Source organism: Dipodomys ordii, unplaced genomic scaffold, assembly GCF_000151885.1.
Source record: "Dipodomys ordii isolate 6190 unplaced genomic scaffold, Dord_2.0 Scaffold112, whole genome shotgun sequence".
NCBI lineage: Eukaryota > Metazoa > Chordata > Mammalia > Rodentia > Heteromyidae > Dipodomys > Dipodomys ordii.
This window is the reverse complement of record NW_012267328.1, coordinates 1,245,811-1,260,368: the sequence shown is the minus strand read 5'-3', so window position 1 is coordinate 1,260,368 and position 14,558 is coordinate 1,245,811. Positions and strand designations below refer to the sequence as shown.

Genomic DNA, 14,558 nt, shown 5'->3' with positions numbered 1-14,558 from the left:
CGTGTGCCCGTGAGCCCCCGCAGGGCCGGCTGACACGCGTGTGCCCTGTGAGCCCCCGCGGGGCCGGCTGACACGCGTGTGCCCTGTGAGCCCCCGCGGGGCCGGCTGACACGCGTGTGCCCTGTGCGGTTTCAGGACTTCCTGATGGAGACCTTCATCATGTTCAAGGACCTGATTGGGAAGAACGTGTACCCCGGGGACTGGATGGCCATGGGCATGGTGCAGAACAGGTGACCAACACAGCACACAGCCGTGCCGGAGGGCTGAGGGGGGCTCGGGTCCCGGTGAGGAGCGCGCATGTGTGTGTGTGTGTGTATGTGTGTGTACGTGTGTGTACACGTGCGTGAGTGTGTGCGCGCATGAGTGTGTGTATGTGTGTGTGCATGTGTGCGTGCATGTGTGTATGTGTGTGTGCATGTGTGCGCGTGTGTGTGCATGTGTGCGTGTGTGCATGCTTGTGTGTGCATGCTTGTGTGTGTACATGTGTGCGCGTGTGCATGCTTGTGTGTGCATGCTTGTGTGTGTACATGTGTGCATGCGTGTGCACGTGCGTGTGTGCATGCTTGTGTGTGTACGTGTGTGCGTGTGTGTGCGTGTGCGCGCGTGTGTAGCACAGGTGTCTGTGGTTCGGAGCTGTGCGTTGTTTGGGTATGCAGACGGGGCGGCTGTCTGCTGGGAGACATCCTTCCTGTCTCGATCTTTTCCTCCTGGTGAGACGTAGCCCCCAGGGCGAGCTGATTTACGCGACGTGGTTAATTTCACAATGATGAAGTTCTCTACAATGTTGTAAATTAACAGAGTTTTGCCCAGCAGCCTTGTCCCCCCCCCTTCCACCTGCACCTCAGTCTGGGATTCCCACACCCGCCACTAAAATGAAGTCAACTGGCAAGTCTTTGCAGAAGCCGGGCTCAGGGAGCGGGCCCTGGGGAGCGGGCCCTGGGGCGTGCGGGCAGGGGCTTTGTCCCCTGGGGAGACCAGATGGAAATGCGGTGGGCATCCTGAGCTCCAGGCCAGAGGTGGCCGGGAAGTTCATGCGGGGGCGGCCGGGGGCTGAGCCCTGTGTCCCCCACTGGACAAGCAGCTCTGCTGGACTCCGTCTTCCTCACTGTGAGATGGGCGGATGGAATCCCAACTTTGCCGGGGAGGTCGTCAAGGTCACCGTTCGGAAGGGCAGGGGTGGCCGCAGCCCCCTCCGGTCCCCCGCGGGCATCTGTGTGTGTGGCGGTCACAGTTCACCTGGGCCGGGGACAGGTGACTGACCCAGGGAGCTACGGGACGGGCGTGGGGGGGAGGGGCCGCCTCCCCTGCAGAGTGACTCCGCTCAGGACCCGCTCCACATGCGTCCCAGGCTGCCAGGGGGGTTAACCCACCCCCTGCCGCTTGGTGTGGGCTTGCCAGCCCGCTGCCTGCTGGCCGGCCCACAACACACCGTGCGGCATCCGGGGATGGGCCGAACGCAGGAGCCATGCAAGCACGTGGGAGCTGGGCACGGGAAGACATGCGTGCCGGGGCAGAGGTCGCGGGAAGACAGATGCCCGCCCGGCGAAGGTCCATGCAGGCTCAACGTCAAAGCAGCCAGCCGACGCCCAGGAAGCGGAGAAGCCTTGGAGAAAGGCGGGGGAGGCAGCCTGGCCCCGGGGCTGGGCCGCGCTCGGCATCCCGGAGGTCAGAACGGACGGGGAGGTGGAGGCGCCCACGCTCTACGGCTGGGCCTTCGCTGAGATCCTGATGCTCTAGTACTTCAGTCAGGAACTTTGTTCTAACAGCTCACTACGTCCTCAGCCTACTTCACCACATCCATGCTTAGGTTTGAGGACAACTGTCTTCTAAAGAGGAAGGGAGAACCACGGTTCAGCCACGTTCCCACTCGACCAGGTGGCTCTGGGAGAATCCGGAAAGAGGAAAGAATCCACGTCAGACCCCGAGATGCTTCCACACACACTGCCTGCCACGCGGAGCCTTTCTGTCCACAGAGTTGGATGACCAGTCTTCATGGAGGAAAGACAAACATCCTTTCAAAGGCTGTTCACGAACGTGGAGATGGGGAGCCAATGAGATCTCACTCTGAGCAGCCTGAGGGCGGGCCTGGTGGGCCCGACCCCCACCGCACAGGCCTCCAGGGGAGGGAGCTGAGCATTCAGAGGTGACGGCCGCCTGCCCCAGGTCCACAGAGCTAGAGGACGGCAAGACCAGAGGTGGCCTCTGCTCTGTGCACGTGGGCGTGCGTGCCAAATCCTGTGCCTCTCCGAACAGCGGCGAGGGGAGGCAAACCCGGGGGCGTTCGACAAAAAGCACAGCCCCAAGGCCACGTTCTCAGGATGTGGCCGGAAGCACAGGGCGGTCATGAGACACAAACCCGGGAAGGAAGGCCGGAGCCCCAGCAAAGACGGCACCAGAGAGAGCTGAGATCTGGCCTGGACAGCGGGTTGTCCTGAGAGTCGGCAACAGCCGTTCATGGGACTATGGGGGGCAGGTGACCACAGGGCTCTGCCGTGACTGAACAGGAGTCGGGGCCTGACAAGGAGCAGCGAGGGACACACTGAAGAACAACTTGCCGTGGACAACAGCTGTCCAGATGTGCGTGGAGGGCTGCACTGACCTGGACAGGCCGGGCGCGGGGAGGTGTTTACAGGAAGTACAAGGCGTATGCGAAGCACGAGGTGTGCGTGGCCAAGCACCCACCAGAACGCTGTTCAGAACAGAGCGAGCCGAGACACCGCAAGAAGGCCCATCAATAAGAAAGTGATTAAATAAATGGCGAAGCAGCCTCACGGCCGTGCTCCTCAGCGATCGAGAGGGATGATGTATGTCCGCGCTCACTGGCCAGCACAGGCAGGGCACACGATTTATCCCCGCGGGTTGTGGGGCAGCGTTCAGCCCCTGCCGCCATCGAAACATCGCCTCCGTGCGCCCGTCTGGGGCCTTGGCTGTGGGGGCTTCCTCTGGACGGGCCGACTCGGTGCCGGGTTGGGTGGCTGGCTGGGAAGGGGCTACTTCTCTCTGCGTCGGTGTTTCGGAAGGTTGATACGGATTTTCTGCCACAAGCATCTCCTGCCTTTAACACAGGACGTTGGGGATGTCGGAAGGAGGTTAAGCAGCCAGCTCCGGGGTTGTTGGGGGGACAGGCACAGAGGGGTTTTCGGTGTGGTCGGATGTCAGCTAGGGCCGGGGCCGTGGTGCACAAATCAGCCCTGCGTGAGGACGAGGGGACTCTGCTCTAGCACACGGGGCAGGGCCAGGAGCGGGGAGGTGGGTAGGGTGACCAGGGGGCCCCCGGGACACGTGCTCCGGTGACCCGGCAACTCCTCCCCTCCTCCAGGGTCTTCCTGAGAGCCATCAACAAGTTCGCCGAGATCATGAACCAAAAGTTCCTGGAGCACACGCACTTCGAGTTCCAGGTGAGCACTGGGAGCTCGCATGGGGTCGAGGGAGGTTCTGTGTCTAGTCAAGGCTCCTGGGTGCTTAGTGAAAAGCAGTCTAAGAACAGGGTCATTTTTCAGCCTTCTCGGTGTTGGCTTGTTCTTCCTCCCTGGGTGAGGATGGATTGTTCTCTGTCTGCCGCCTGGAACACGTCTTGTCTCCTCCTTACGGTTTCATTAATTATGCATTTAATATCAGCAGGGCCGGTACCCATCACTGAGCTCGGCTGGCCAGCTGCCATTGTCCAGGGGAGGTGGGGACCGAGGGATTAGCCCTCATTTCTTCTCCAGAGCTGTGATTTTGTGATTCAAAGGGCAGAAAGCATTGCTCTGTGGGTGCCACAGTGTGGGAACGTGGGTGCAGGGTGCTGGGAAGGGAAGGAACGGGGTTTGTGCTTGGAGCGAGATGCTAGGGGTCGGGCAGGCCCGTGTGTTTGATCAGGGAAGACGGGGAGAGGATTGACAGTTCACGCTGCCAGATCCCTGGCTACCCATCACTGTTGGAGGGGTTCAAGGGCAGAGCAACCTCCACTGTGGGTTCTGACTGTGCCCCAGGGTCATGGGCCTGGACCTCGGTCCCTGCGCCCACGTGGACAGGCGAGTTATTTAAGAGGCAGGCCGTTAGATCAGGAGGGCTCTGCGGGCGGCAGGCCCTCCCGGATGCAGCCTCTAGGCCTTGACTTCCCACCTTCCCAACGGCAAGGAATAACTGTCTGTTCTGTGCGTGTTCGCAAGTCTCGGGCATTCTGTGATGGCCGCAGAATAGGGAACAAGATGCCGCCCGGCACTTGAATAGTCTCTTCTGCTTTTCCGAGCTTCAGAAAAGCAGCCGGCTTCTCAGTTAAGATTCATGGAACTGCGGAGCAGGGCAGCAGGTGCAGAGCCGGGAACCAGCCCCACTCGCTCTGCAGGGAGAGGATTGCAGTCTGCCGTCACCCAGAGCCGGGTGCTGTGGGTTCCACCGGGCTGCTCTGGGCGGCTCCGGGAACCAGCAGGGCTGCGCCAGTGGCGGAGGCTGGTTGGCTGGGAAAAATCTGCTTCTGTGCCAGGCAGCTCTCTGATTGGTGCAGAGCCCCAGGCAGCTCCCTGATTGGCGCAGCTCTCTGATGGATGCAAAGCCCCAGAAGGCTCCCTGATTGGTGCAGAACCTCAGGTGGCTCCCTGATTGGTGCAGAGCCCCAGGCAGCTCCCTGATTGGTGCAGACCCCCAGGCAGCTCCCTGATTGGTGCAGAGCCCCAGGTGGCTCCCTGATTGGTGCAGAGCCCTAGGCAGCTTCCTGGTTGGTACAGAACCTCAGGCAGCTCCTTGATTGGTGCAGAACCTCAGGCAGCTCTGTGATTGGTGCAGAACCTCAGGCAGCTCTGTGATTGGTGCAGAACCCCAGGCAGCTCCGTGATTGGTGCAGAGCCCCAGGCGGCTCCCTGATTGGTGCAGAGCCCCAGGTGGCTCCCTGATTGGTGCAGAGCCCCAGGTGGCTCCCTGATTGGTGCAGAACCTCAGGCAGCTCTCTGATTGGTGCAGAGCCCCAGGCAGCTTCCTGGTTGGTACAGAACCTCAGGCAGCTCTCGGATTGGTGCAGAGCCCCAGGCAGCTCCCTGATTGGTGCAGAACCTCAGGCAGCTCTCTGATTGGTGCAGAGCCCCAGGCAGCTCCCTGATTGGTCATCTGTTGAATGCTGGAGGCCTTTTAGGAAAAGCTCTGGAGAGCAGCTCAACTTGCAGCCCTTTGTGAGCCCATACTGGAGACCCTGGGAAACGAAAATCTTCCAGACTGTTTCCCGTTTAGTCTTTGTGATGGAAATGTGACCAGTGGTGGATGGATATACGTGTGTGTGTGTGTGTGTGTGTGTGTGTGTGTGTGTGTGTGTAGAGAGAGAGGGGGAGGAAGGAGAGAAGGAGGGAAAGAGGGAGGGAGGGATGGGGAGATGCCCAGGTACCGACCAGCATGGACTGGAGAGACCTGGCAGAGATTATGCAAGGTGAAATACGCCAGGCCAGAAAAGATAATTGCTGTGTGAGTTCATTTACCTGTGGAGCCGAAGTCAAGCTCAAGACAGTGAGATGGAAGAACAGAAGTTACCAGCCTGGGGGCTGGGAAGGTGGCTCAGTGGTAGAACACTTGCCTTGCATGCCTGAGGCCCTGAGTTCGACTCCTCAGCACCACATAAGCACAAAGAAAAAAGCTGGAAGTGGCGCTGTGGCTCAAGTGGTAGAGAGCTAGCCTTGAGCTGAAGAGCTGAGGGACAGCACCCAGGCCAGAGTTCAAGCTCCACAACCGGAACCCCCTCCCCAAAAAATAAAAAAGAAGTTACCAGGCTGAAGAGGGGGAGAGGGGCAGTGTGGCAAGGCGTCGCCCGTGTGGTTACAGTACAGGAGAACCCAGTCAATAACAATGCTTAAGGTGAAGCAGCCAAGAGAGAGGGCTGTGAATGTTTCACCACAAAGGAATGATATATGGAGAAGCCCTGGTTTGATCCTCGTGCAGAGTATACATGGATTGAACCTGCCCATTGGAACTCATAAATCTGTACGGTGATTATATGTTAATTAAATTGAAAATAGTTCTTGATTTTTAAAAGAAGCCAAGTCCTAGGATAATATCCACTTAAAATTCAAATGCCCCTTTGACCATTTGGGACAATTTATTTTGCCTTTCTGAGACTCGATTTTCTGATGTCTAAAATGAGGACAAAACAATACAAATGACATTGTTTCTTCAGAGGTGCATGTGAAGTGTACGGCTCATTAACAAACTCCTTCTGCAAATAGCCCCGGGACACATGGTAGGTCAGACCAAACGCCAGGTGTGGGAGACATAACAGCACGCTGTATCTATATCTAGCAGATGACATAGAAAACAGCTGTGCTTTAAGATGTCATTAATTAACTAATTAATTCTGGAAGAAGATAGGGAGATCACTGTTCAAGACCAGCCTAGGCAGAAGTTAGTAAAACGCTCTCTCAAAATTAAGCTGGCGGTGGCTCTCCGCCGTAATCCCAGCTGTGCAGAAGGAATGGGTGTGGCTTCCAAGCGAAGCAGATAAAATGAGTCTCAGTGCTGCAAACTGGTCGTGGCCCAGTGGAGCGCGTGAGGGAAGGTTTTCCCAGGGAATGGATCTCGCGAGACGGAGTGGGGGTGTACCAAGTGGGATTCCCCCACTGAGTCCCGCCAGCCGCACCCTCTGGATTGCGTTATCCTCATTTTCCAGATGAGGAAACACACTCAGAGAGACGGGTAGCGTGTGGCAATGGAGCTGGCCATTGGATTGGAAACTGGGACACCAGCACACCACACAGGCCACGGGAAACAACAGAGCCTGTTTGGACCCCAGTGAGGAGTGCGGGCTACAAGCCCCGTTTCTCATCCATGAAAGTGTTCCAACACGAACGCTGATGACAGCGACGTTTCTGGAGAAGGACGTTGAAACAATGTTAAATGTCTGTAATCAGGGAGCTGGTTAAAATTAAAGTAATCCAGAGCAGAACAGAGTGTGGTAGTGAAGGAAGGGAGGGATCCGGTCTGCTCACAGGGACACCTTCCCCAGACCGTGGGTGAGAGGCAGGCGGTGGACATGATGTCCACGGGCGTGCAGTGGATGCCTACACAGGTTTTGAAAGCGTGCAGAAAAGAAATCCTTTACATTTTCTTCCGGGGAAATTGACTAGGTTTCGGGCAGGATGAGAAATACCTTAATCTTTTTTTTTTTAATCATCCAGTTTTGAGAACCACAAGTGTCTTACTTTCGCACTTCTTTGAGTTAACTAACCGTCACCACTGGCTGTTGGACCTTGGATGGCCACTGGAGCGCTCTGGGGCTTCCTATCTGCTGTCTAGAACGGGGCCTCCCCCACAAGGCCGTGCTCCGGGTAGAGTGAGGACCCCTCGGGCGGCTTCGTTGGATTAACCAGGGAAGCCTCCCGGGCGGGGTGGTCACTTGCACGGTGGTGAAGGACCCGACAAGGGTCCTCTCTGCTCAGCAAAGCCGCCCCAGCGGCTCTCCACAGGCCTCGGCCTTGTGCGATGCCCGTCCAGACCCCTGGCTGGTTCTGGGCTGACTCTGGTACCAAAGGAGCCACACAGAAAAGGAAAGGGCAGCAGCCGGCCCTCTGTGCTCTCACCACGACCGGCCCTCTGCACGCAGCCGTGTGCGGGACGGAGCCTGGGGTCTCCTGGCCTTGTGTGTGGGATGGAGACCCGGGGTCTTCTCCACCTAGCTGGCAGGCGCTCCAAGGCCTGGTGGCTTCTCGATGCGGATCGGTGTCGCTCGAGTCTCGTGTCAGCATGGCCAGTCAGATGGAGGCCAGTGGCCGTGGTCCCAGGAGCTGGGCCTAAGGGACTTCTGGCCAGCAGGAGAGCCAGAGCCACAGGACAGCTTCCTGTTAGCACAGAGTCCTGGCCACAGCCATGGGGGCGGTTCCCAGGTCTGGGCTGGGCCCAGGTGGCGTGGCTGCGGGTGGTGGGAGGGAGGAGGGGCAGGGTGCTGGGGCAGGATGGGCTCCCGCGGCCGCTCTGCTGTCAGGGGGACGGGGAGCCCTCCGGAGAGGCTGCCAGTCCCCAGATCCTCACCCCCGTCCACCACCCTGGGGGCACGGTCCAGACTTCCCGGGCGAGGCCAGGGGTGCATCGTTCAACACAAGGACACAAAAGAGCAGACAGAGCAACAAAAGGCCAGCCCGGAAACCCTGCTCCCCGTCCAGTCCGGCTGCCGGGGGGACGTGGACAGCACATAGAGATCCACCCATCGTCCCGCCGGGGGCCAGCCTGCCCAGAGCCAGTGCCCGATAGGAAATCGCAGACACAGCCGGGCTGGTTCCACCCGTCTCCTGCCACACTTGATTATTCACACAGCCAGTGTCTCCGAGGCTCCCAACCCTGGCCTCCCAGCCCTGGCCTCCCAGCCCTGGCCTCCCAACCCTGGCCTCCAAGCCCTGGCCTCCCAGCCCTGGCCTCCCAACCCTGGCCTCCCAGCCCTGGCCTCCCAACCCTGGCCTCCCACGGCTGTGCCCTGACTCCCCCCCCTCTCCTTCCAGCTGTGGAACAATTATTTCCATCTGGCAGTGGCTTTTATCACGCAGGATTCTCTGCAGCTGGAGCAGTTCTCCCACACCAAGTACAACAAAATCCTGAGCAAGTAGGTTGTGCTCCAGCTCCGGGGGAGGGGTCTCAGATGCCCGGGGATGAGGCCCAAGCCAGCGCTTTTCCTCTTGGCAGGTACGGCGACATGAGGCGATTGATTGGCTTCTCCATCCGTGACATGTGGTACAAGCTGGGTGAGTAGCTACCGTGTCCAGAAGGACACAGCCACACACACGCACACACAATCACACGCATGCACAATCACACAACCACACACACACAATCACACAGCCACACACACACACGTGCACACACAAACACACATAGCCACACACACACACAATCACACGCATGCACAATCACACACAATCACACCCACAATCACACACCCACACACCAATGCACAACCACACACCCACGCACAAACACACACACACAATCACACACACATGCACAACCATATGCACACAATCACATACCCACACACCCATGCACAATCACACACCCACGCACAATCACACACCCAATCACACACCCACACACAATCACACACATGCACAATCACACACACATGCACAATCACACACCCACAATCACACACACAATCACACATATGTACAACCACACACATGCACAATCTCACACAATCATATGCACAATCACACGCACAATCACACACACAATCACACACAAACACAATCACACACATGCACAATCACACACACATAATCACACAATCACACATGCACAATCACATGCACAATCACACACACAAACACAATCACATACACAATCACACACATGCACAATCACACACCTACACACACGCACAATCACACACCCACACGCACAATCACACCCACATACACAATCACACACATGTACAACCACACACACATGCACAATCACACACATGTACAACCACACACATGCACAATCACACACGCACAATCACACACACACACGCACAATCACACACCCACACGCACATGCACAATCACACACATGCACAATCACACACATACACAATCATACACACGCACACACACACACACATGCTTTCCAAAGACCTCCGTCAGAGGTGCGAGGGTGGGATCTGGGAATTTCAGGGTATCGGAGGCAGCCACCTTTAATAATGCCAGACAGTAGTCTGAGGGAGTGGGTCCACCCTTCCCACTGCCCAAGCAGAGGGGAGCCTGCTTTTCAGGGGTGGAGACGTCAAAGGAACTGTAAGAGAGAGGAAGGGACAGCACCGGGGAATCTCACGTCCTGGGCATCACAGGATGCTCCTGGGCAGGGGAACCTCCCCTCCTTTCACTGAGGAAGACCTTGAAGCGGGAAGCCACCTGCAGAGCATGCTATTCCCTCCACAAAGACAGGAGCCACCAACTGCGTCCACAACCCAAATCCTGCTCCGTAAACATGTGCTAGATGGACAGGTGAATGGATAGATAAATGTGTGGGTGGTGGACCGTGGATGGATGGATGGATAGGTGGGTGAATAAATGGATGGATGGATGGGTGGATGGATAGATGATGGATGGATGGGTGGATAAATGGATGGACAGGTGGATGGATAGGTGCTGGATGAATGAACGGATGGATAAATGAATGGATGGATGGATGGATGTTGAATGAATGGATGGATGATGGAGGAATGGGTGGGTGGATAAATGGATAAATGAATAAATGAGTGGATGGATGGATGGGTGCATGGGTGGATATTGAATGGATGGGTGATGGAGGAGTGGTAGGTGATGGATAGATGGGTGGATAAATGGATGGACAGGTGGATGGATAGGTGCTGGATGAATGAACAGATGGATAAATGGATGGATGGATGTTGAATGAATGGATGGATGGATGGATGGGTGGGTGGGTGGATAGATGGATTGGGGGACGCAGTGAAGAATGAAGTTCTAACTCCGGCTTTCGGTCCCTTCGGTGTGCGGGCCTCTGTTCTGGCATGGCTGTTGGCCTCTTCCGTAGACATCTGCAGGGTCTGTGTCTGTCTCTCTCCATTACCAGTCCCGGGCTTCGCTTCCTCTGACCTCTTGGTGTCTGCCAGTCCCCCGTGGGTTTTCTGGGCAGCATTTGTGCGTCCTTGTCCGCAAGGCCTGGCCACTCTGTGGGAAGCAGCAGAGGGCAGATTCTGTGTCTGGGTTCTGTGTGGCTGGCAAGCACCTCATATCGGCTTAGCATGTGTGCTGATCGGCCGGGCTCACAAAGTCCAAAGCGGAGCCTGAGGACCCGGGTGCAGGACAGATGGCCCACATCTCAGCCACGGGCCACACTGTATCTTGTAAGAGCTGTGAGGCCACCAGCCAGGAGATCTGGCATCTCTGGGCCCAAACGCACCTTCTGAAGAGGTGCTGGTGAGGTCAGAGGTTAAGACCCCCGAGCGGGAGAGCCATGGGGGCTGCCACACTCCCGGCCCCATCAGCTGCCGCTCTGGCTGTCTCCTCATCAAAGCTGCATGCAGCCTGCATCCCCGAGACCGCAGGAAGCCCAGGCGGGCGTGGGTAGCGTGGGGCAGGTTGTCCACCCCTGGGGTAGGGTAATCGGTGGATTGTTTGTGGCTGTGGCCCTGAGCTGGCCCTCTGAGTGAGACAATCGGGATTCTCCTGACACTGGCGAATGTCCCCAGGGAGGGAGACCAGAAAAGCATTTGTGTCTGTCCTCTGTGTCCTTCTGTAAGAAGCAACATATGCGTCGCTTACAATTGCGTAGCAATTGGGAGGAAGAGCCTGAGCACGGAGACATGGACACATCCCCGCGAAGGCCACCGTGGCCGCCGTGGCCACTGTGTCTGTGGCGGCCCCCGTCCCATTGGACTGCCAGCCTCCTCCTCACATCTTCCAGTTTTTCAAAAGAAGCCGGGAAACTGGTCTTGAGCACATCTTTTGCATTTGTGAATAGGGATGTGAACTCCTTGCAGGCGGTCAGTGGAAGGGAGAGGTTCAGATGCAGTTCACTTTCCAGTATGTGTGCTCCGCTCCGCACCAGGAAGGGCCCACCAGCTGCAGTGGCCTGCGCGGTCTGTGGCTCTTCATGGGCTGTGTGGTCTTGTGGTCTTTGGTGGTTTGTGTGGTCATTGGTGGTCTGTGTGGTCTTTTGTGGCCTGCGTGGTCTGTGGTTCTTCATGGGCAGTGTGGTCTTGTGGTCTTTGGTAGTCTGTCTGCGTGGTCTTTGGTGGTCTGTCTGCGTGGTCTTTGGTGGTCTGTGTGGTATTTGGTGGCCTGTGTGGTATTTGGTGGCCTGCGTGGCCTGTGGCTTTTCATGGGCTATGTGGTCTATGTGGCCTGCGTGGTCTTTGTGGCCTGTGTGGTCTTTGGTGGTCTGTCTGCATGGTCTTTGGTGGCCTGCATGGTCATTGGTGGTCAGCATGGTCATTGGTGGTCTGTGTGGTCTTTGGTGATCTGCATGGTCTTTGGTGATCTGCGTGGTCTTTGTGGCCTGCATGGTCATTGGTGGTCTGCGTGGTCTTTGGTGGTCTGCGTGGTCTTTGGTGGACTGGGTGGCCTGTGGCTTTTCATGGGCTATGTGGTCTATGTGGCCTGCGTGGTCTGCATGGTCTGTGGTAGTTTATGCCATCTGTATGGTCTGCATGGTCATTGGTGGTCTGCGTGGTCTTTGATGGTCTGTGTGGTCTTTGGTGGTCTGCATGGTCTGTGGTAGTTTGTGCCATCTGTATGACCTGCATGGTCATTGGTGGTCTGCGTGGTCTTTGGTGGTCTGTGTGGCCTGTGGATTTTCATGGGCTATGTGGTCTTTGTGGCCTGTGTGGTCTTTGTGGCCTGCGTGGCCTTTGGTGGTCTGTGTGGCCTGTGGATCCCTGCGCTGCTCTCCTCGCCCTGCCCCTCTCCTGGCAGGGCACTCTGTGACTGGGAGCTGGGCCTCCTTTGTCTCCCGTGGTTCCCTGCAGCTTGCTCTTCTCTACGTGTCTTTATCGCGCAGCCTTGCACACACGCGGTTTTGCTCAGGTATAGGTTAGTGTGGGCAGGCCTTCCTGCGCTCCAGCTATGCGGATGAATGGGAGGCTGTTCCTGAACACCCCCCTGCGCAGACTCCGGCTCAGCCAAGCAGGAAGCGCCCTTTGCATATCACATTGCCCGGCATTTTCCAAACGTTTATTTTCAGCTGTGGGCCAGTAAAAAAATTCACGCACGATAAGTAAATTGGCTGAAACTGGACCTGTTCTCCTCAAAGTCAGTGGGAGCCAGAGCCTCTGACCACGGCTTCTCTGCCCTCCTACCTAGGCCTCGTGGTTTGCTGGGGACAGGACCTAGGGCATTGCAGCAGACCATGCCTGAGAGAGGACCCCGGCTAGAGGCCGGCCTAGGCAAAGCAGGAGACCTATCTGGAAATGAGCTAGCGAGTACGTGGGCTGTGGGTGTTGCTCAAGTGGTAGAGCCTAACAAATGTGAGACCCTGAGTTCAACCAGTGCCGCCAAAACAGAGACAGACAGAACACAGACAGACACGGAGAGACACAGAGAAGGCAGAGAGGATGGGCCCAGCGAGGGGGCCTCGCGCATCGTCCTTCCCTTCTTCCTTTCTGGGAAAACAGCGAGATAGCTGGGCAGGCAGCAGCCACCTTGACGCCACTGCCGCCGGCCTCCTTCTGACTTCCTAAGGGAGAAAATTAAAGCTTTGGGTTAGCCATGACAGCGGAGTTCTGCTACACCCCTAACTTAGAAGCAGTCTCACGCAGCCCTGGGGGGTGGAGCTGGCGTGGCAGAGGGAGCCTGGAGAGGTACAGGGACACACTCGAGGTCGACAGCTGACCACTGCCTGAGCGGAGGCCAGGGGGGCCTGCGTCAGTCCCCCCCACGTCCCCCCTGCCCAGCGTCCTCATGACCAGAGAGGCCAGGGGAGCCTGCGTCGGCCCCCCAGGTCCTCATGAGCAGTGCTTCCCCCAAGGGGTTGGTTGTGGATTATTTTTAAAGGGCCGACTGTGTACCCAGGCTTCCCATAATGAGTGAATCATGAAGCAGGTTCATTCTTCAGGCTCTGCTTTAATTCCACGCGCAATCAGGCTGCCGTGGTGAGGATGATCGACCAGCATCATCATCTTTTCAGGGAAGACTTGAGCAGCCTGTGATTAGAAAGAAGCTAATTGCCAGACTGTGCTCGCAGGCTAGGAGATGATTTAACAGGAGTGTGTGGACATGTCTAGATGTGTGTGTGTGTCTGTGTATCTGTGTGTATGTTGTGTGTCTGTACATATGTGTGTATGTCTGTGTGTGTCTGTGTCTGGGTGTATCATGTGTCTGTGTGCATGTGACATGTATCTGTGGGTGTGTATATATCTGATTGTGTCTGTGTGTGTCTGTGTGCATGTGACATGTATCTGTGGGTGTGTATATATCTGATTGTGTCCGTGTGTGTCTGTGTGTCTGTGTGAATGTCTGTACGTGCGTGTGTGCATGCACTCACCCCAGCCAGAGCTGGGCGCAGGGCATGGCAGGTGCGCATCGGGTGTTGGGCTGGTTTGTGACGGTGCTTGGCACACTAGCGGCAGCTGATGGTCGCAGAGTGAACCACGTGGTGACCACGTGACCCCCTGCTCTGCTCTGCCCCTCTCCCCTGCCCCGGCCACAGAAGAGCCGCACCCCTGCAGCCTTGCGAGCGAGTCCCCTCCCCCCCCCCAGGCCAGAACAAGATCTGCTTCATCCCCGGCATGGTGGGGCCCATCCTGGAGATGACGCTCATCCCCGAGGCCGAGCTCCGGAAAGCCACCGTCCCCATCTTCTTCGACATGATGCTGTGCGAGTTCCAGAGGAGCGGCGACTTCAAAAAGGTACGAGAGGAGGCGGCGCGAGCCCCGCTGCCCCATGGGGACGCCTCCAGCCTTCTGCCTGGACTTCCCCCGGAAGTCAGGGCTGCCCCATGGGGACGCCTCCAGCCTTCTGCCTGGACTTCCCCCAGAAGGCAGGGCCGGAGCTGGGGAGCGCAGGCCAGGGAGTGGTGCACCCCCCCCCACGGTCACAGCCAGTCCCCAGAGCCCAGCCCAGCACAGCCCCCCACAGACACGACCAGTCCCCAGCCCAGCCCCCCCC

At 57.4% G+C, this 14,558-nt stretch overlaps 1 protein-coding gene across 1 annotated transcript in view; it reads left to right on the top strand.

Annotated features, from left to right (window-relative positions):
* LOC105994951 (dedicator of cytokinesis protein 2-like) overlaps nt 1-14,558 on the top strand; it is a 56,619-nt gene that overhangs the window by 26,416 nt on the left and 15,645 nt on the right. Inside the window, exons 6-10 of the mRNA XM_013028619.1 lie at nt 136-230; nt 3,320-3,398; nt 8,451-8,551; nt 8,632-8,690; nt 14,151-14,299. Coding sequence (XP_012884073.1) covers nt 136-230; nt 3,320-3,398; nt 8,451-8,551; nt 8,632-8,690; nt 14,151-14,299 — 483 coding nt within the window. The remainder of the gene's footprint in view (nt 1-135; nt 231-3,319; nt 3,399-8,450; nt 8,552-8,631; nt 8,691-14,150; nt 14,300-14,558) is intronic.